Genomic DNA, 23,266 nt, shown 5'->3' on the forward strand with positions numbered 1-23,266 from the left:
AGAACACAGGACGCCCAAACCACAAAAACAACTAAAGAGCCCCCTCTTCCGACACTGAGTGTTGGCTGCTTACCTCGGGCTCCCTTTAGTCTTCCTGCCTTCTAGAGGAAAATGATTAAGCTACCCAATCAACCAAACTGTCTTCGCTTCCCGAGAACACTCAAATCCTCCAGGCTGCCAGATAAAACACGGAGTGTCCGGTTAAATTTCAATTTTAGATAAACAATGGATATTATTTTTAGTGTAAGTATGCCCCCAATATTGCACAGAATGCATTGTCTACATATATGCTATATATATATATATTCAAATTCAGCTGGGCGTCCTGTATTTTTCCTCCCTAAATCTGTAACCCTTCCCTCCTTAGAATTAGCCAGCACATGAGGCATCTGGGTGGCTCTGTCAGTTGAGCATCTGCCTTTGGCTCAGGTCGTGATCTCGCGGTCCTGGGATCGATCCTGGGATCAAGCCCTGCATCGGGCTCCCTGCTCTGCACGGAGTTTGCTTCTCCCTTTCCCTCAGCCTCTGCTCCCCAGCTCATGCTCACTCTCTCCATCTATCTCTAAATAAATAAATAAAAATTAGCCAGCACAAGCCCAAATCCTATATCAAGCCCTTTCTAAGCCCCTTTTAACTGAGACCACTCCCCACCACACATGCACAGAGCCATGCTTCTTCTGGCATGGTCCCCCCCACCCCCCGCTCCCGGCTGCAGCAAGTTAGTAAACCCAGTTCTGATGAAGGATGTATTCGGGGTGGTCTTTGAGAAGAACAATGCCCACTTTCTGAGGCAGGAAACTCTGAGTGGCGACTAACTGAAAGGGACAGCTGTGGGCGCAAAGTAGGGGAAGCAGTCAGGCACACATCTCAATGAATAAAAGCATCAAACACACGGACCATGACATGAAAAGTGGGGGAAGGAGGGGGACCCATTTCTCATTTCAGACCTGGCCAGCGAGGCACAGAGTCGGCATTTTAAAGCCCCAAACGTGCTGGGTCCCATCTCTAGGAAATTCCTTCCAAGCTGGAGCACCATCACCATGGAACCACTACAGAATCTGCAAAGTGTGTGGCCCTGGGCAGGTATCCTAACCTATCTGTGTCTCAGTTTCCTCATCTGTAAAATGGGCATAAGGATAAGTGAATGGTTTAAAGTGCTCAGAACAGCACCTGGAATACCGTTTCTGAAATTAAACAGTAATTTTAAAAAGTCACTGAATGAAGAGGAAGGCTGGGCTGTGCCTATTGAGTGGCCCCAAAAGTTCTCCCTGAAATGCCAGGCGTTCAACAGAGAACATGGTGCTTCTGCGTGTCCTTCTGCTCCTCTGGCGAATGGCCGCGCACACCAAGACAGTTTGCGCTCATTCCCCCCAGGCTTTCGTTGAGGAAGGGAGGGGCCCACATCTGTGAATCGGAGCCCAGAGAAAGCGTGAGGACCTGGGGGTAAATGGTGACATCAGGTGCTGGGGGCTTGGTGGGGTGATGTTGCTTCTGTTACAGGGCTCTGGACAACTGAGTCATCATGCCCCTGGGGGTCTTCCTGGTATGTGTCTGTGCAGCCGCTTTTGAGAGAGCCAATAAAATGGGGTGATTCCATGGGAAGAAGACAGAAAAGAGAACTCACACCCGAACACCTATCCGGCAGTGGCAATCACAGCAACACCTACAAAGGGTAAATGACTGACGTCCGGACAGCAGAGCCGGAGCTCATGGATGTTTGCAGCCCAGCTGGGAAGGTGATAAACTCCACTTTCCAGACAGGAATGTGAAAGCAGCTCTGGAAGGCAGACATTTCCATGCTTTTTGTATCATCCTGGCTACTTACTCAAATGGAGAATATAGCAGGTCTCAACCTTGAATCCCCTGGCAGGCTTGTTAAAACACAGATGGCTGGACGCCACCCCCAGTGTCTGATTCACTAGGTCTGGGGTAAAATCCAACCACCTGCGTTTCTAAGAAGTTTCCAGCCCAAGCTGATGCTGGAAGCGGACACCTCACCTTGAGAACCATTCGTCAAGACTGCCTTGCTAACAAACTCTGAGCAGGCATGCCCGTCCAGGAACCACATTTTAAGGATCACCTGCTTCCCAATACGCATGCTTTTCAAAAGGAAACCAAGGGTCCAAAATGCAATCATTTATGGTAAGGGCCCCACATCAGCAAACCAAGACTTGAAACCTAACCTCACCCAGTTTCAGCACCGCTCCACTCCCCTCCCCGTCCCTGGTGAAACATAACCGTTAGCCAGACAACGGGGAATTCTCCCTGGTCAGCACTGGGCAATGTACTGACAGGTCCCTTGTGTTCCCCTTTGGAGGGCAACCTGGCCTGAAACAATGGATTCTTTGCTAATAACTTCCTTTTTGCTCCCTCTACCTTTAAAAACCTTTCCTTTGCTGCAGCTCTACAGGGCTCCTTTCTATTTGCTAGCTAGGATGCCACCTGGTTTATGAATCATTCAAACCGCCAATTTGATCTTTTAGATTACTCAGCTGAGTTCCTGTTGCTTAATAGGTTTGGTGACAGTGATGGGATCCCAAGGGAACCTCCCTGCGGCACTCAGGGAACCATGATAAACGCAGGCGTGGTACCCTGTGACCTTTGAGTCCCCCGTCTCTCTCCAGGCTTCCGAAGACCTTGGGTAAGCTCCTCCCACTTCTGAGAGCCTCTCGATCTGATTGGCTTTCCCATACAGGGCAGGTCAGTCTGGCCTCAGCCAAACCTTAGCTTTTCAGACCTCCATTCCCAGGTTTTGGAGTGGAAAACCCCAGCCCTTGCCACTTTGAGAATTGGTGGTGGTTACCTATAGGACTTGAACTAGGTCCAAATTGAGCTGGAATGGTACAGCAGCAGACCTCGGGTGAAAAAATTCGTTTAAATGAAATCCATTAAAACCCAAAGATTGAAATGTACCACCTTCCAGTGCACCTGCTTATTTTATCTCTAAGAACTATACACCCAGAAGCTATAAATATCTATAAAAATGGCAAAATCTTACTAAGCTTGTTTTGTGTCCTAATGAACTTGGCTAGGTAATTGTCAGGTTGGGAACCCCAAAATAAGACTGGACAGAAATGTGAGTTGCACCCCATTTGAGGCTAGATTTGACTGGACAGAAATGGTGGGTAGGGTCCTACCAAAGGGATGCCAGCCCTCAGGGGAATTACAACCTAGAATTACAGTGGCCATATGGGAAACACTCCAGTTGGAGGAGATCATGTAAAAAGGTCACTTAAAGCAAATGCTTCAAAGTTCCAAAACTAGCTTCATTGAAAGTTTCGTTGCAAAAAGCTGATAAAAAAACTTAAAAAGACCCAAGAGGTACCTAACACAAAAGTCTGTAAGACCAGGACGCCTGGGTGGCTCAGTCGGTTAAGCATCTGCTTTCAGCTCAGGTCATGATCCTGGAGTTCTGGAATCGAGTTCTGCATCGGGCTCCCTGCTCAGCAGGAGTCTGCTTCTTGCTCTGCCTGCTGCTCTTTCTTTCTCTCTCTCTCTCTCTCTCACAAATAAATAAATAAAATCTTTAAAAAAAGAAAAGTCTATAAGACTGACATAATTCTTACTGTTTCCATCTATCCTCCTTTACTTGAATACTCATTCTAGTTGTCCTCTGTTGGAATTGCTTTTCTGGGATCATAAACAAAAGTCCACCAAGGTAATGACGTTATATCCACCTCCATATCTACCTTTGAAGGAGGGCCCTCTGTGAGCCCCTCCCAGAGTCAATGAGACTCAGAGTTTTACTGATAAAGTGTTACACTTCCCCGTAATAGCCAACGTTAAAGCAAAACCAAAACAGTAACGCATTCTAACATAGATGGATGGGTATGGCAGTCCTTAACATCCAAGCTACAACCCAGTTCTCTGAGGAAGTAAAAGTATCTTACGAATCTTTACAAATCTTTACTAAAAGATCTTAGAAAACAAGAAATGCGCCTTTGGAGGCCATTCAAAGTTCACCTATTCCTTTTACCAATTCCGAAACCTCCCCTATCTATCTCAAAAGGCTTGTAAATTATTAGCCTTAAAAAACCAAGTTCCTTCTTGGAGGAACCTGCATTTTCCCCCTGACTTTGAGGTAAAAATATTAAGAGCATAAAACTCTGTGAGGTAATTCTTATCAGAAGTGAAACAAAAGGGGGGAAAGGTCATTCAAAATTTAGACAAACAAAAAATCCTGTGTCTTCTCCACAAATACTAGCAAAAAAATTTTTTAGCCTTCTGATGAGGCAGGCTTAGCTTATTCCACTGATCAGAAAATAGTTTGGATACAACTGTTCTTTTATAAACAGTGAGTTTTTATTATCATACCTGTTTCCTGTCTAAAAATTTTAAAAACAATCACTATAAGGTGTCCGTTTATATGCTTATGTGTGTCTATTGTAGATACGTGACATTTTCTACCTCTGAATAGTATTGTTAAAATTATTTTTCAAACGGCTCTATTTAATTGAGGTAAAAAATAAGCACTTGCAAATAAAGCATTTCTAAATCTCAGAAATAGAATAGAAACTAATACAAATGTTTTTCAGGTTCATGAGATCTAGGATAATTTTTGGTAAATTAGACATACAGCTTTTATCCTACCTAGGTTTCCTAATCAAATAAATTCATGTTATCCCTGTTATAAAAGTTGTCAGCAAACAATAACTTGAAATAATGACTTTGTCTAATGTTTTATAAAGGTTTTTGTGCATAATCTAAGCATGATTGTTATAAGCAAGTAAAATGAATAGATGTGAATAAGATAAAGTTTTAAAGTAAACTTTTAAGATAGTTTGCCCAAGGGGCACCTGGGTGGTTCAGTTGGTTAAGCATCTGCCTTTGGCTCAGGTCATGATCTTAGGGTCCTGGGATCAAGTCCTACATCAGGCTCCTTGCTCAGCGGGGAGTCTGCTTCTCCCTCTGCCTGGCACTCCCCCTGCCTGTGCTCTCTCTGACAAATAAGTAAATAAAATAATAAAAGAAAAACTAGTTTCCCCAAATAATTTTGGTAACCTGAAATCTTAGTTTCGCTACATCAAGTGATTAGTTAAGTTAAATTTACTGAATATCTAGATAATTTCCAAATAAGATAAAACAATGAAACATTAATTACTGAACAGATGTTTATTTACTTTTGACTTCCTTAACATAGAGAAACTAAAGATAAATTTGGGTCTGTTAGTAAACATGTTTCACTTTAAAAAAATTATACTATAAAAAAAACATGTTTATGAAAATCAAATAAAAAGTATTTATTAGTTTGCCAGTTCATCGAATGCTAACGTAAAACACAGTTCACAACCGTTTACTTCTTGGTTAAGGCTGCTAAGGGTTAGGGATTCTAATTAATATATGTGGTTAAAGCTATTAGAAATAAGGGAAACATCTCCATATGCAAGAAAAGTAGGATATATGCTTTCAGTAAAAGAATGTATGAGGAGAGAATAGACAATCCAATTGAAAATGAGCAGAGGATGGTTCTCTCAAGAAGACCTACTGATGACCAATAGATACATGAAAAAATGCTCAGCATCACTCATCATCAGGGAAATGCCAATCAAAACTACAGTGAGATACCACCTCACACATCTCAGAATAGCTAAGATCAAAAAGACTAGAAATAACAAGTGTTGGTGAGGATGTGGAAAAAAGAGAAAACCTGGGCACTACTGGGGGGAATGCAAATTGGTACAACCACATGGAAAATAGTATGGAGGTTCCTCAAAATATGAAAAATAGAAATACCATATGATCCAGTAATTCTACCACTGGGTATTTACCCCCCAAACTGGAAATACTAATTTAAAAAGATATATGTACCCCTATGCTTACTTCAGCATTATTTCCAATAGTCAAGATATGGAAGTAACCCAAATGTCCATCCATAGATGAATAAAGAAAATGTGGTACACAGACACACAAATATTACTTAATCATATAAAAGAATGAGATCTCACCATTTGCAGCAACATGGTTGGACCTAGAGGGTATTATGCTAAGTGAAATAAGTCAGCCAGAAAAGACAAATACTGTATGATTTCACTTATGTAAGGAATCTAAAAAAGAAAACAAACAAATGGAAAGCAGAAACAGATCCATAAATGCAGAGGACAAACTGACGGTTGCCAGAGGGAGTAGAGTTAAAGAAAAAAAAGGGGAGGGGTTACTAGGTGGCTCAGTCGGTTAAGCATCTGACTCTTGATTTCAGTTCAGATCATGATCTCAGGGTGGTGAGCTTGAGCCCCAGGACAGGCTCTGAGCTCAGTGGGGAGTCTGCCTGAGATAGGGGGAGAGGGAAAAGAGACTCCCCGTTGGGTGGGAGCCTGACTGGGTGGGGCTCAGTCTCCAGACCCTGAGATCATGACCCAGGCTGAAACCAAGAGTCACTTAACCAACTGAGCTACCACAGAGCCCCTAAGGAAAGCTAATAATTTTTATGACTATTTAATTTTCTATATTTGCCTGCGAAGTCTTTAATTGTCACTTAGGTTAAATGGATAACTAAGTATTGTTTCACAGTGACCTATGATCCCACTTGGGCAAGTGTCCGAAGCTTTTGAAATTTTGACAAACTTCTCCAAAAATCAAATTCAAAATGAAGTCTTTTTGACCTTGGACTGACTTTGGAATTTTCCAGAGGGCTACTGGAATACTGAAAAGGATTTTTTCTCTTTCCTTACAAAAGAGATGTTAAACTAATTACGTTTATTTGATGTGTTAAATTACATGGGAAGGATGTCAAGTAAGTGATGATAAACCTTCTTAGATCACATTGCAGGGTAAATGTTATTAATAGAAGTGTTCCAAAAATCTGATAAGTCTTTGTGTGTTATCGCTTGTTATTTTAGTTATTATTTCAAGATGTGGAATGTCACAGAAATAATCAAATTTCCTTGTCAATTCCATCATAAATTCTCATCAGATCTGCAATAATGGGCATATTGAAATCTGTTGTCATTTACAATTATTGCTGTACTCAGAGGCTTTTACAAAACTTCCTGCAACTGTGTTTCATCTTCAGAGAGGTTCATGGAAAGGAATCTGACAAGTACTCTAGAATACAGGTTTCTGATAACTTTCAGATCATACAGTTAAACTGGGTAAGATCTTTCAGAACTAGTAGAAATATTGCATTCAAGCAGAACAAGAAATAAATTGAGGGAAATGATTATAATTTTTTATGACTCCCTGTTTAAAGCATCGCTGGTTTTCTATTGTTTTGCTTTCCCAGATTTTAGGAAATCACATTCTCTTTTCTCTTAAGTTATTAATGATTTGTTAAGATATACCTTTGCAATCAAAGATGAAACATTTACTTTTTCTCCCTACCTGATGCCTCCAATATTCAAAAACTCTTGAGTCCTCTTTTCATGACAAAATAATTAGTTATTTACATAAGTTCAGTAAGAATCTGTTCTCCCTGGAACAGGACGCAATTGGAAATGTTGGCTGTATATATTACCAAGGCTTTGACTGGCTTGTCACATTTGAAACAGATGTAAAATTCACCTGCTAACCTGTTTACAAGATTCCAGCAAAGCAGTCTTTAAAAAAACTTTCTCAATCACTCTTGCTACACTTACAGAAATAATCAGGCAAAGCTGAATGTAAGAAGTTGGTTTTACTACCAAAAAAAATGAGGGTTATTGGAGAGAACAGAAATTATGTTTACATCATCATCTATATTCAGTTCTAATTTTGTTAAATTTCTTGAAGGCTCTGGTATGAACCTACCCTGAAGTCTTCTAGTTTCCTTGAAAATTTGGTTACAACTCTTCAAGCCAACGTTTCCAACTTTCTCCCACCCTTCTGATTTGGAAGCAGTAAAAATAGAGACTGCCCTAAGAGATGAGGAAGGACACTATATCCTACTCAAAGGGTCTGTCCAACAAGAAGATCTAACAATTTTAAATATCTATGCCCCTAACGTGGGAGCAGCCAACTATATCAACCAATTAATAACAATATCAAAGAAACACATCAATAATAATACAATAATAGTAGGGGACTTTAACACTCCCCTCACTGAAATGGACAGATCATCCAAGCAAAAGATCAACAAGGAAATAAAGGCCTTAAATGACACACTGGACCAGATGGACATCACAGATCTATTCAGAACATTTCATCCCAAAGCAACAGAATACACATTCTTCTCTAGTGCACATGGAACCTTCTCCAGAATAGATCACATCCTGGGTCACAAATCAGGTCTCAACCGGTATCAAAAGATTAGGATTATTCCCTGCATATTTTCAGACCACAATGCTCTGAAGCTAGAACTCAATCACAAGAGGAAAGCTGGAAAGAACCCAAATACATGGAGACTAAACAGCATCCTTCTAAAGAATGAATGGGTTAACCAGGAAATTAAAGAAGAATTGAAAAAATTCATGGAAACAAATGATAATGAAAACACAACAGTTCAAAATCTGTGGGACACAGCAAAGGCAGTCCTGAGAGGAAAATATATAGCAGTACAAGCCTTTCTCAAGAAACAAGAAAGGTCTCAAGTACACAACCTAACCCTACACGTAAAGGAGCTGGAGAAAGAACAAGAAAGAAACCCTAAACCCAGCAGGAGAAGAGAAATCATAAAGATCAGAGCAGAAATCAATGAAATAGAAACCAAAAAAACAATAGAAAAAATCAATGAAACTAGGAGCTGGTTCTTCGAAAGAATCAATAAGATTGATAAACCCCTGGCCAGACTCATCAAAAAGAAAAGAGAAAGGACCCAAATCAATAAAATCATGAATGAAAGAGGAGAGATCACAACTAACACCAAAGAAATACAGACAATTATAAGAACATACTATGAGCAACTCTACGCCAACAAATTGGACAATCTGGAAGAAATGGATGCATTCCTAGAGACATATAAACTACCACAACTGAACCAGGAAGAAATAGAAAACCTGAACAGGCCCATAACCAGTAAGGAGATTGAAACAGTCATCCAAAATCTCCAAACAAACAAAAGCCCAGGGCCAGACGGCTTCCCAGGGGAATTCTACCAAACATTTAAAGAAGAACTCATTCCTATTCTCTTGAAACTGTTCCAAAAAATAGAAACGGAAGGAAAACTTCCAAACTCATTTTATGAGGCCAGCATCACCTTGATCCCAAAACCAGACAAGGATCCCACCAAAAAAGAGAACTACAGACCAATATCCTTGATGAACACAGACGCAAAAATTCTCGCCAAAATACTAGCCAATAGGATTCAACAGTACATTAAAAGGATTATTCACCACGATCAAGTGGGATTTATTCCAGGGCTGCAGGGTTGGTTCAACATCCGCAAATCAATCAATGTGATAGAACACATTAATAAAAGAAAGAACAAGAACCATATGATACTCTCAATAGATGCTGAAAAAGCATTTGACAAAGTACAGCATCCCTTCCTGATCAAAACTCTTCAAAGTGTAGGGATAGAGGGCACATACCTCAATATTATCAAAGCCATCTATGAAAAACCCACCGCAAATATCATTCTCAATGGAGAAAAATTGAAAGCTTTTCCGTTAAGGTCAGGAACACGGCAGGGATGTCCATTATCACCACTGCTATTCAACAGAGTACTAGAAGTCCTAGCCTCAGCAATCAGACAACAAAAAGAAATTAAAGGCATCCAAATTGGTAAAGAAGAAGTCAAACTATCACTCTTCGCAGATGATATGATACTATATGTGGAAAACCCAAAAGACTCCACTCCAAAACTGCTAGAACTTGTACAGGAATTCAGTAAAGTGTCAGGATATAAAATCAATACACAGAAATCAGTTGCATTTCTGTACACCAACAACAAGACTGAAGAAAGAGAAATTAAGGAGTCAATCCCATTTACAATTGTACCCAAAACTATAAGATACCTAGGAATAAACCTAACCAAAGAGACTAAGAATCTATACACAGAAAATTATAAAGTACTCATGAAAGAAATTGAGGAAGACACAAAAAAATGGAAAAATGTTCCATGCTCCTGGATTGGAAGAATAAATATTGTGAAAATGTCTATGCTACCTAAAGCAATCTACACATTTAATGCAATCCCTATCAAAATACCATCCATTTTTTTCAAAGAAATGGAACAAATAATCCTAAAATTTATATGGAACCAGAAAAGACCTCGAATAGCCAAAGGAATATTGAAGAACAAAGCCAAAGTTGGTGGCATCACAATTCCGGACTTCAAGCTCTATTACAAAGCTGTCATCATCAAGACAGCATGGTACTGGCACAAAAACAGACACATAGATCAGTGGAACAGAATAGAGAGCCCAGAAATCGACCCTCAACTCTATGGTCAACTAATCTTCGACAAAGCAGGAAAGAATGTCCAATGGAAAAAAGACAGCCTCTTCAATAAATGGTGCTGGGAAAATTGGACAGCCACATGCAGAAAAATGAAATTGGACCACTTCCTTACACCACACATGAAAATAGACTCCAAATGGATGAAGGACCTCAATGTGAGAAAGGAATCCATCCAAATCCTTGAGGAGAATGCAGGCAGCAACCTCTTCAACCTCAGCCGCAGCAACATCTTCCTAGGAACAACGGCAAAGGCAGGGAAGCAAGGGCAAAAATGAACTATTGGGATTTCATCAAGATCAAAAGCTTTTGCACAGCAAAGGAAACAGTTAACAAAACCAAAAGACAACTGACAGAATGGGAGAAGATATTTGCAAACGACATATCAGATAAAGGGCTAGTATCCAAAATCTATAAGGAACTTAGCAAACTCAACACCCAAAGAACAAACAATCCAATCAAGAAATGGGCAGAGGACATGAACAGACATTTCTGCAAAGAAGACATCCAGGTGGCCAACAGACACATGAAAAAGTGCTCCACGTCACTCGGCATCAGGGAAATACAAATCAAAACCACAATGAGATATCACCTCACACCAGTCAGAATGGCTAAAATTAACAAGTCAGGAAATGACAGATGCTGGCGAGGATGTGGAGAAAGGGGAACCCTCCTCCACTGTTGGTGGGAATGCAAGCTGGTGCAACCACTCTGGAAAACAGCATGGAGGTTCCTCAAAATGTTGAAAATAGAACTACCCTATGACCCAGCAATTGCACTACTGGGTATTTACCCTAAAGATACAAACATAGTGATCCGAAGGGGCACGTGTACCCGAATGTTTATAGCAGCAATGTCTACAATAGCCAGACTATGGAAAGAACCTAGATGTCCATCAACAGATGAATGGATAAAGAAGATGTGGTATATATACACAATGGAATACTATGCAGCCATCAAAAGAAATGAAATCATGCCATTTGCGACGACGTGGATGGAACTAGAGCGTATCATGCTTAGTGAAATAAGTCAATCGGAGAAAGACAACTATCATATGATCTCCCTGATATGAGGACATGGAGAAGCAACATGGGGGGGGTCGGGGGATAGGAGAAGAGTAAATGAAACAAGATAGGATTGGGAGGGAGACAAACCATAAATGACTCTTAATCTCACAAAACAAACTGGGGGTTGCTGGGGGGAGGTGGGATTGGGAGAGGGGGAGCGGGCTATGGACATTGGGGAGGGGAGGCGAACCATAAGAGACTATGTACTCTGAAAAACAACCTGAGGGTTTTGAAGGGTCAGGGGTGGGAGGTTGGGGGAACAGGTGGTGGGTAATGGGGACGGCACGTTTTGCATGGAGCACTGGGTGTTGTGCAAAAAGAATGAATACTGTTACACTGAAAAAATAAATAAAATGAAGAATGAAAAAGAAAAAAAAAATAGAGACTGCCCTTGAATCTCCTTGCAAGGAGCTAACCCAGGTCCTCTCCACTTCAGGGACTTCAATCTCGGATATGCATCTCACAGCTAAAGAAGGCTCCAGCGGACATCTGGCCCTGCACAGGTGATGTAAACCAACAAATCAAACTCTCAGAGAAGAGAAGCAGATGACAGGGAGGTAGACTGCGTCCTCCCAGGATCAAGACTTCCTGTTTTAACTAAACAGGAGACTCTTTCTTCTTCACTTTCTTTCCTTTACTCTGACGCTGGCCTGAAAAGATAATGTCACCATTTGTATATCCCAGGGCATTGTGAAGGGGGTTAAACTCTCCTTGTAGAGCACTGGATTTGTCATGGAAAACTCCTATCTGTCCATTAGCGGTGCCACCTTAAGGGGAATGATTTGTGCTTATAGGGTTTGTCTTTGTCTACCATGGTTATTGTTCTCCTTGGGCCTGCTGACTCAGAGCCTGAAAACTTGGATTTCCCAAGCGAAAGCAGTATTAGGAGTGTCTTTTATTATTCACTTGCAAGTCTTTGAATCCTGCCTGAGTTTATGTTAATGAGATGACTGGTGGCAGGTAGTCCCTGGATGGCTTCAGGGTGGGGGACCGAGTCACCCAACCCTATGATTACAGCATTGGAATTTTCAGCCTCATCCCTGGGGAAGAAAGTGGGGCTGGGGATTGAACTAAGCACTAATAGCCAAGGATTTAATAAAAAATGCCTACATAATGAGTCTCCGTAAAGACTCTAACTGCAGGGGTTTGGAGAGCTTCTGATTGGTGAAGCTGAGAGTGGTGCATCCCAAACTCCACAGGCTTGGAAGCTCTGTGCTCAGGACCCTTCCAGATCTTGCCGATGTATCTCATCTAGTTGTTCATCTGTTTCCTTTATAATCCATTGGCACCAGTAAATAAAGTGTTTCCCTGAGTTCTGTGAGCCAATCTAGTGAATTACTGAACCTGAAGTGGGGTTGTGGGAACCGCTGATTTGTAGCCAAGTTGGACAGAAGTTTGGATAATCTGGAAACACACAGCTTGTGACTGGTGTCTGAAGTGGGGGCAGTCTTGTGGGACTGAGCCCTTAACCTGTGAGGCCTGTGCTAACCCGGGCTGGTTAGTGTCAGACTTGAATACCCAGCTGGTGACTACAGAATTAGAGAGTGGGTTGGTGTGGGGAAAAAACCCACACATTTGGTGTCAGAACGCTGTAATTAGAGAAAGAGTTTTCTTTTGGTGGTGAAAGGTGTATCCTAAATAAAGGGCCCATGGGGCCTCCAGGTTCAGGGCAATGATATTTGGAGACTGTCCAGAAGATATGGTCATCTGTATCTTCACCTACTACTTCCTGACACCTTCTTCACTCTGGGTGCCTGGGGCCCAAGTTGACTGACCCACCCACACTGGGTTCCTGAGGTCCATCCTTCCCCTCAGAAATCCCAATTTGCTTTATTCTATCCCCTTCTCAACTTTCTTCTTTAGGCTGATCACGGCTAGTGCTTCATAAAGTCCTAGTTTATACTACGTTGTGAATGACTAAGGAATCATATGACATTCTGCCAGTTAAGTGTTACTTATTAACACAAAATGAGTCTCTAGTTGGAATTACAGGAAGGTGGGAGGGATATTTTTGGCAAGCCATTCTCCACTTTTTAGAAGATAGACAAAGGAGAAAGAGGACTCTGTATCCCACATTAGTTCCTTTCTTGATACCTGTAATATCTGGGGCAGTGGGTTCTCAGTACCCCATCAGCTAAACCCAAGAAGCTGTTACTAAAAGTGGGAGGAGGGGTCTCTACAACTTAGGGTCCCTACATAGTTGGTGAACGTGAGCCCACCCGAGGCACTGTCTTAAGGCCTGAAGAAACTTGCTGCTCCTTTCCCTATGCATTCCTCAGCCCATCCATGGACGATCCCATCTCTCAGAGCTCGCAAAGGCTCTGTCACTGTTGTATCTAAAGCCCCCAAGAGAAATAGCAGGTATGATATCCATCTCCCTTGCACACCCCCAGAGCGTCCAGGGGCTCAGCAGTGTTAGGAGACTGAACTTTCCACCTGGCCAATCCCTCTCCCAGCTAACTAAGTAGGAGTTCAAACTGACAGCCCCCAGGCTAAAGCCTGCCCTCCAGTGCATTTTCTTCCATCCTTACTATACTTTTTAAATTGGGGTTCTCGTATATAAAAATCTGGATTTCTGGACTCTTGAAAAATATCAGAGGACTCACATTCACTCTTGTGTATCAGCATCTGGTTGGAACTGAGTCAGCAGCATCCCCCTCCTGGCAAGGCCTAGTGCTCTCAAGCCAGTTATGTTCCCAACAAAATGACCTGCCCAATGCCAGGCAGGCCCACCCATCATGCCATTCCTGTCATTCTTTCTGGCCCTATAGGTTTTTGACTTTGTGACCAAACTGTTTTTCTATGTTTTTGTCTCTAAGATGGCCAGTGAACTCCACATCCTGGTATTTATACTTTGGAGTGACATCTCCTTGAGAGAGGGCTGGTCTACCTGACTGGTTTCCAATGAACAGAACATGGCGGAAGTGATGGTGTATCACTCTCATGATTAGGTGCGCTTTCATCTCTCTTGTTTTCTCCTGTATCACTCACCTTGGGAGAAGCCAGTGGCCTCATCCTGAGGCCAGCCCAGTGGGGAGGAACAGAAACTTGCCAAGTGGGTTTGAAGTAGGATCCCCACCACTCAAACAGTCTGATGAGAATGCAGCCCAGCCAACACCTTGACTGCAATCTCCTGGCAACCTACCATCAGAGACACTCAGTAGTTAAACTTAGATTTCTGACCTGCAGAAACAATGAGGTATAGATACCTGTTGTTTTAAGTTACTAAGTTTGGGGCAATTGGTTACATAGCAATAGATAATACAGCTTCCAATTTTGTTGTGAAAGTGGTTTTCTGCTTACCACGTAAAGATGTTTGAAAGACTATTATCCTCAGAAATTCGATTTCATACATTTTGCCTTAGTCCGGTGAACTTATTGGTGACAGGCACGTGTGCAAGGGGATCTGACTTGAGGTGTCAGAGCACTGTCCAAAATAGCATCGTGAGGGTTTTACATTATCAAAAAGACCCCAGAAATCAATGCTATTAATACATCCATGATTCCACAGGGAACACAAGGTTTCTCCTCTAAGGTATTTAAATCAATCAACTCAGAACATACTTTCCCATAGTTCTACAACCTTACTGAAGAAATTCACTCTTTAAGGCACAATTCCTGGTTGGCGAAAGCCGGGGACTGGAGAAAGGGAGGGTTGCAGAAGACAAAGGGAGTGAGCCATTTCAGTGTGAATAAGAAACAATACTTAAAACTTCAAAATAAGGCAAAAAGGTTGGTAAGGCATATCTTTTTTGATCAAGTGTTTAATGCTTTGAATTTTCCCCTGACCTGTGCTTTAAGTGTATGCCATTGATTCTGACAGATAGTGTCTTGTTATTTTTTTTAGAAATTCTGTAGTTCCATTTTGCATTTCCCCTTCTACCCAAGAGTTTTTTTATTAGAAAGTTTTAAAAGTTCTGGGATGAAGAGCCCTCTTTTTTTTGAGCATTATGCTTGGGTGTTATTTGACGAAGTTGCCTAAAGATTATTTTGTGATCCAGAGGGATGCATCTGTGTTCAACTTGACTATGTGTTACTAATGAAGGGCTCAAGCACTGGGTGGTTACGTGTCAGCCTGGGAACTTCTGTTCAGAGGAAAAACATGATTATACCAATGGTTAGAGTTTTGTTGCTTGTAGGACTTCAACCAGTTTTGATTTTACCTCAGTAAACTTACTACAGAAGGACTTTTTAAGTCAACTATGGATATATCACATGTCAAAGTGTTCTTTGAACCAGCTTGATGCTGGTTTCCTGGTTTCATGCTTAGGGTGAATAAAGCGTTGACAGATGTCCATTCTATATTGCATGAGAGTCCTGTTTGAACTTTTTGAAAATTAAACATTCACATCTACATCTCCCTCTTTGGCATCCCCCTAATAATGAAAACTCAAGAGTTACAAGTAAGCCTGGAGAACTATATGGGTGAGGACAACCAGCAAAATCTATTTTACTCCTGATTGTTTAAAAAAAAAAAAGTTCCTTGAAGAAAGTGAGAATGTATTGCAGTCCCAAAGGCCATATTTAATATCAGAAATGAATGGTAAAACGTGCTGGAAAAATGACCCCATAAAACTATGAAATCCATCGCTTTTTGAAAACACAAATGGGAACTGCTATCCAGTAAGTACGTTCCTGACATTCCTAGAAAGTCACACCCTGAGGGACAGATGTCTGTCCTGGAGGGATCTGGAGCAGATGGTGAGAGACACGCATGTGAATCCAAAAAAAAGCCAATCATTCTTCCAGAGAGAGTGGTCACTGTCCCCATGACCTCTCCAGAAAGAATTTCCTGGGAAATCTCACTGGAACAGTGAAAAACGGATCACAGTGGAACCCTCAGGGGGCTCCAGAGGGTGGGATGCCTCAGGAGAAAGTCAGGCCAGGTTCAATTCCCATCCCTCCTATAGACTAACCTGCCGTCCTTCAACCTCCCCGGGCCTCAGTTTACCCATCTGTAATAGGAGGCACTTTAGACAAGATAAAATGTAACTCTGACTGAGCACTTGAACTGTGGCTAGTCTGAATCGAGACATGCTCAGGATAAAATACATACTGGGTTTCAAAGGCATGGTACCAAAAAAAAGTAAAATATCTGATTAATATTTTTATATTGATTACATACTCACATGATAATATTTTAGATATACAAAGTTAAATAAAATTATTACTAAAATCAATTTCACTTTTTTTTTTTTTAAATGTAGCTACTAGAACATTTAGAACAATCCCTGTGGCTGGCTTTGTACTTCTATGGGACAGCCCTGCTCTGAGTCCTAGTATAAGTATCCTAGAAGAATTTATTTGTGGAAAATAAAAGATACACCAAAACTGACATCATCTCTGCTTTGCAGTATTATTATGAATAATTATCAATATGTCATCTGCTCTGACTGAATCTAAACTCTGCCCCCCCCCCCCCCCCCCGGTGTTAGTCTTTTCCTGATTACAGACTGCAGTACAGTGCCTCCCTGGATGCCTGGCATGTGAGGTGATGTCTGTTCACTGCCCAGGGCACACGTAAGGAGTTCAAGGGCGTAGCACTCATACCTTTGGCTTTTGAGTGTCCACAGATCCTCGTGAGGATTTGTCCCATGAAATTACTGACTAAAATGGGATTTCGGTTTCATTCATTATTCTTCAAGCCCCTGCTCTCTCTGTCCCCTGTCCTGCAACAGAGAACTGCTGTCCTGGGCTGTGCGTGCACAGAAATGACTTTCCACACTGAGAGCCGTCTGGGCACTGGAATGCTGGGAAATCACTGACACCCAAGGTGTAAGGTTGTGCCAGTTCTGAATGATTGAAAATCAGCCCGCAGACAAGAATTTTTGAAAATAGAATAAACTTCCCAATGCTAAGGAGGGTTTGATAGTGAAGGGAAGGGAGTTGGAGTGAAAGGGATCTTTCCTGGATTATCTGTTTTGTAGGGTCAGATTTTAGCAATCAGATCCCTTCAAATCTAGTCCCACTCTATTCTTTATGGTGCCACAGAGCTCTCTTCCATGGCTTCTCTGGACCATGTGAAAGGGACACGTGATACACCTGTCATCCAAACTGTTCCAAATGACCCAAAGAGGGTTTCTCAAACTTTGCCTCTGCCACTGAGCTGGGCCCTCGCACCCCCCAGCTGGTTTGGGAGCCCAGGCTCAGGGCGTCTCCCTGCAGAACGAGCAGTTGAGAGTCACAGGAGGGCAGGGTCCCTGTGGTCAAAACACATCTTCTTCCTGGTCAGTGAAGACCAACTGTTGCCTTGTCCCGGAGGCAAAGAGAGGCTGGGAGGCAGTCACTGAGAAACAGAGAGCTCTACCACTTGCAGGTGGCATAGGACAGGCTCGCCCAGGCATCCCTGGAAGAAATCAGACTTTTGAGTGGGCAATACACATCGGTCAGCTTTGGAATCGTTTTCTGCCATGGAGGCTCCCCTGCTGGGGTCAGGGACACAGCAACAAAACGACAGAGCAAATCGCTCATGGCAGAGGTCAAGTTATGGATGGAAATTTACTTCTTGGTCCTATCCTGGGGCCACCCCTAGGCCTTCTACCACAACTTTACCTTCAGACAAAAAAAAAGGCAGACGCCAGCTCGGACCATGTGAGTCCCTTCGTCAGTGGATAAAGTGCATCTGTGTCAGCCTGGAAGGGCAGTTGGGAGCCTAGCAGGGACAGGTGGAAGGACAGGGACAGGAGGGGGATGGATGAAGCCTGGAGTTTGGGCATCAGCAGGTGTGGACCACAGGAGCAGACCCAGGATGGCACAGTGGCAGGACCGGTGGAGGCAGAGGGGAGAAGCACAGCCGGAAGATCTCGAATGTCAAGGTGAAGATTGTAGACCTGGCTGGGGGTCCAGCTCAGAGTGGATGAATGGAATAGTTCAGAAACAGACACACACACACACACACACACTCGGTGGTGCTGCAGATAGATCATGAGTATTCTCTGGAGTGCCCCAAAATGAAAAAAGGTAAAGGGAAGTGGGGAGGTGGAGGTAGGAGAAGAAGGAGGGTGAGGATTTTGGTGACTTGAGAGGAACCTGCCGGTACTGGACACCCGGACCGGGCAGGAGTGGGGCTGCCTTGGCGGAAGCTGTGGAATTCAGGGAGAAGAAGGATCTGATTGTGAGCTTTTCTGCTAGCGCAGGACCACCTAGAGCTTTGCCAGGCTAGACGATGTGCCCTCTCGTGCAACACACCCTGGAAATCTGATAGCAATGGGTGTCAACTTCTATAGTGAGGTGCAGACACCTTTGTCTGCCTTGTCTAGGGCATGACCTGCCTCCTCCTATTGGTTTTCACAGACACCTTGTAGAGCATGAAGATACATTTCTCACCAGTGGGTGAGGAAAACTCACGATGACACTAGACAAACTGTGGAAAATGTGTTTGTCCAGCAAAGGACTTTTGGGGCCAGGCTTCTGGGATGTGATTCCTCAGGAACAATCACCACGGGACATTGTCAACCACTCTAGAATGCTCAGACCATCTTTGGTGGCCAACTGAATAATCACGACACTAAACACATAATGAGTTACAAGACAAAATCGTGCTTCATGCGAGAAGTAAACAGAGCTCTGAGAACATGTAATCCAATGCAGAGTTCCAGAGAAATCTTTCCTGAGAAAGTGGCCTTTGATTTGCAAGCTGAGATCGACTCCATATTATGTAGCGAGTTGGGGTAGAGCTAAATTTTGGTATGACTCTCTTAGGCTCCTGCCATGCTATTCTTCACATATACCAGCAATGCCCTACAACTGGATAGGACAATTTCATGAAGTGTGAGACTACTTGGTGACATTCTTGGCTCACAGCTGAATTCCACATGCATATTATCCATTTCTTGGTTATTAAGGCTCCTGCGATTGTGTGTGAAGCGTAGATAATTGAAAGACGATCACCAGACCTCTTTTTCATCATTATCTTTCCCCCTCCAACTTGCGTTTTTAAACTAGAGTCACTAACCACTGGTGGCAAGCTTTGATTTGTGGTTTCCTATCTGTCCTGCCTCACGGAAATGACTCAGATAAGTTGCAAGAGACAAGGGTGCCTTCCCCCACCTTCTTAGATGATACAGAGTCAACCTCAACTCTCAAATCAAAGGACACTTCCTCAGGGAAGAGTTCTCTGCAATATTCTCAGAATTGTACATTCTCAGAGCCCCTTTTACCTCTCACACGAAGCACTGTTTTCTCTTTTGATATTATGTGTTTAGCATTGTGATTATTTGATCAATATATTTATTTGCCACCAGACTGAAAGCTCCATGGAGTCAGGGATAGCTTCTGGTTTTTCTCTCCCTAGTGACTAGTACAGAGTCTGGATGATCACAGGTGCTAGAAAAATGTGAATTGAAATAAAGCGTGAAAAGTAAAAGAAGAGCCAAAGGGTCCCAGAAGATTCTGAGCAACAAATCATCCCAGCAAACAGAACTCTAGCCTAGCATCTTAAAGACAAACCTCCAAAGAGTCAGCATTAAATGTCCGAAGGGAACCTGACTTCATCCTTACAGATAATTCCATGCCTTAATTGTGAAATCATCAATAATATTTATCTATTATAATAACTAATAATAATAGTATTCCATCTTTAGTTGGACTATGGAATAGCCATATAGTAAAGAATAACAATGTCTACAAAGAAGAGAAAAGAAAGAAGTACAAAGTAACTATATCATTTACTTGGAGTATGTAACTTAAACAATTTAAGCTGGGGCGGGGGGCGGGGGTGGAGAAGAAGAAAGACAAATACCAAGTTAAATAATAAAAGCCACTTTGCCAGCAATTTCCTCAAGGGCATCTGACTCAGTCAAGACTGAAGCGGGACTTGTCCTCAATGGGGTCAGGCAGGCTTTTCACCTCCTGGCTGGTTGATTCTTTCATAGACACACCCAGAAATAGAAGTTAACTACTTTACCAGCTGTCCAACTGAAAAAAAAAAAAGAAAAAAAAATCTTCCCCAGGACTGCAGGACAGGCACACTGACCACCATGGACTTAACAGGTAGTACTGAGTGAGTCCAATATGGACGCTCTCTCAGGAATTTTCAAAGGCAATTTTGACCATACTTGATTTTCTCCTTTTGCTTTGGCTATAAAATCCAACTGCTACGTTAGATTCAAGCCCACCGCCCTTCCTGAGCATCAAGGCGGTAGTTACAGACTAGTCAGTAGTTAGGATGATGTAGGCAGAGCCTTGGGTTAAGGAGTGGGGTGGGCTCATCCTTCTACCAGAATGAAAATAAGCATCTCTGCATAAGACAGGATCAAGGGACTGGAGATGAGTCAGGAGTCTGGTGGGTTTGGTGCCCGGTCTATACGGGACGGGAAGAGCTCCTCTTCTGGCTCATGTGGGTGGACACCGTACAGGTTTGATTCCAACTTGGGGAAATGGATCAAGATCGGAGACAGCTAAGTCCACATCACAGAACTAGGAGGACGGAGAATGGAGACCATCTGTGTCAACACAGCTATTTCGTCCAGGATATTCTTGCCCAGGATGTTAGGGCTTTAAACCAATAAATCACTTTGCTGTTTGCTGCAGGAAATTCCTACAAAACAATTGGTCCTGGCAAACAGTTTGTTCACCTGGGAAAAGCTTGCTTATCAAACAATAGCTAACTTGCCAAGATTCTATTCAAGACCATCGTCTTGCTGAATCCCCCAATCCTGAACTATGATGTCACATACTCTGCTGAAACCCGAGCATATCTCTGCCTTGAAAAATGCAGCTCCAAGGGCACACCCCCAGACCTATAAACCCTATTAAAGATGCCTCCTGCTGTTCCACTTGCACTCCAGTGGAACTGTGTCTGGGTGATGTTTGTCCTTACTGTCCTCAGCTTAATGAATTTAGCTTTGCTGTATCAACAGGCTCTTCTGGTGGATTTTTTTGGAGTCCAAAATTGATACAATAAATCAGGTTTAGCCTTTTGCAAGTGGGAAGCATATGCATGCAAGTTAATACATACTTACAACCCATCAGGATGGGATAATTAGTAAACATTGTCAGTTTTCCTCCGTAATTAAGAAGCCCCTATATCATTCCTCCTTTGAGGAAAAAGATCTGGTGTTTGAACACCCGCCTGTGACAGATTTCAAATGCACATTTTACCTCCGTTTTTCTCCTCGTTTACATGAATCTGTGTTTTCCAAGTTTCCTACAGTGAGTGGGTGTTATTCTGAGGGTGAGTGAAAGCATACAAAGTAAAAGCTATAAAGAGGAAATGAATCCCCAAGAGTGAATTTGAAATGACCATCAAGTCTTAATTGACAACATACACACACACAGCCTATTAAACACCCATTTAGAATCTTGTCTCACTCATTAAGCTAGCAAGGTCATTTTAACCCATTAATATCAATATCCAAATAGGAAAGTGGTACAGTTTTAATCATGCTGCTTTGTTTGGTTCTCTCTTGCCTAATCACAAAGGGCCTCTAGATATTTGATAAAATACACCAGCAAATAACATTCAACCAGCCTAGGGTGAGATCTTGGAATCTGTTCGTTGTTGCTGCTTTTTAATGAGGACTTAAGGGACTCATACAATCAAGCAAAGTGTGAAACACTCTTGCCTACAGCATCGATTTGCTGGAATGCAAATTCCAGCTTCAATCATAAAACCATCCAGCTGCAAAAGGAACAGCTGAGCAGTGGACAAACAAAGATTGCCTCAACTGTTTTACACAGGGTGGCATCTCGCAGCTCCTGGGTCCTGGCCCTGACTTGGAAGCCCTAAGTCACCCAAACTCCAACCTACTGTAAACCGGGTAACAGCTTGCAGCTGGGTTCAGGCGAGCTGCCCCTCCACCCCCACCCTACCAGAGCTGGCTCAGAGAAGCCTTCCCTCCGCAGCTCCCCACACAGCCTGGGCAAAGTGAGAGAGCCTGCCCATTAGCAATCCCAATCAAGGCTTCCTTTTACCTTAAAGAAACTTCCTCGCTTGTCCAGACCGCGGGCGCCCATGGTCCAAGCTGACATCTCCCCCAGCGACATTCTACTGCACGCCCGGGACTCCTGAAGGTAGAGACATTTTTAATGGTTAGTCCAGCCTGTAGGAAATTCCTCTCTAAGCCACAGAACACTCACAACAACGGTCCTGCCAAGATCTTTTTCCGTCAACAACACAGTGCCATTTATTTCCCACCAAAGCCCTTCCATCCTCTTTCAGGCTGATTTCCTGCCCCAGACAGCACAGTTCCTAGTCTGTGCCCCACCTCACTGCCCCACCTCCTGCTCCTCCAGCTGACGCAGAAGGTCTCTGGCACCACGGAAAGTATAATGATTGCTTTGTGTGTTTGCTTGACCTCACGCTCGAGTCCTAAAGGGACCGATATTAGATGTCACCGTAATCTGCTCTGAAGCTTATGGACTTAATGTGGCTGAACACAGACGGACGGCAGAAGAATGAGGCCCCTGCATGTCCCAGGAAATCCTGCTGGAATGGGATGAGGTCATCATCAGCTCTGTGAGCCCTCTCCCCCAGGCAAGGTCAACACAAGGGCACTGGGAATAAATCCCTTTATTTTCTCGGTAGAAATCAAAGATGGGGTTGAAATCCCATGTCCCTGTTTACAGAGATTAGTTTGTATAAGAAACAGCCCGGAAAGAGTTCCATGATAACCCAAGGGGAGGGGGGAGGGGCACTTTGGAATGTAGAGAAAAATTTAAAGGCATGATATGATTCTGAATCATAACTCTGGCCATTTCAGCTTGGAATTTCCCTCCCTTGAGCATCAAAACCCAATAAGCCTCCTTGTCAGCTACAAAGCCTACAGTGTCCACTTCTAAGTAAAATACATGCACACCCAAGCAGCTGGCCTCATCCCAGCCAGCAGGCATCAAAGACCTTGGGGCGCATCCCCAAACCTTCCTTACCCAAGGAGGCTGGACCAAGAGCA

General features: G+C 42.8%; 1 protein-coding gene across 5 annotated transcripts in view; it reads right to left on the reverse strand.

Moving 5' to 3' along the window:
* The window catches only part of RIN2 (Ras and Rab interactor 2), a 222,561-nt gene that overhangs the window by 91,836 nt on the left and 107,459 nt on the right, over positions 1-23,266 (reverse strand). For all 5 annotated transcript variants that reach the window (XM_045981053.1, XM_045981050.1, XM_045981051.1 and 2 more), the window contains one exon: positions 22,290-22,382. Coding sequence is in view for 3 of the 5 variants with exons in the window: in XM_045981050.1 (XP_045837006.1) it covers positions 22,290-22,361 (72 nt within the window). In the remaining 2 variants the exon portion in view is untranslated. The remainder of the gene's footprint in view (positions 1-22,289; positions 22,383-23,266) is intronic.

The sequence above is a fragment of the Meles meles genome, chromosome 16 (assembly GCF_922984935.1).
Source record: "Meles meles chromosome 16, mMelMel3.1 paternal haplotype, whole genome shotgun sequence".
Lineage (NCBI taxonomy): Eukaryota > Metazoa > Chordata > Mammalia > Carnivora > Mustelidae > Meles > Meles meles.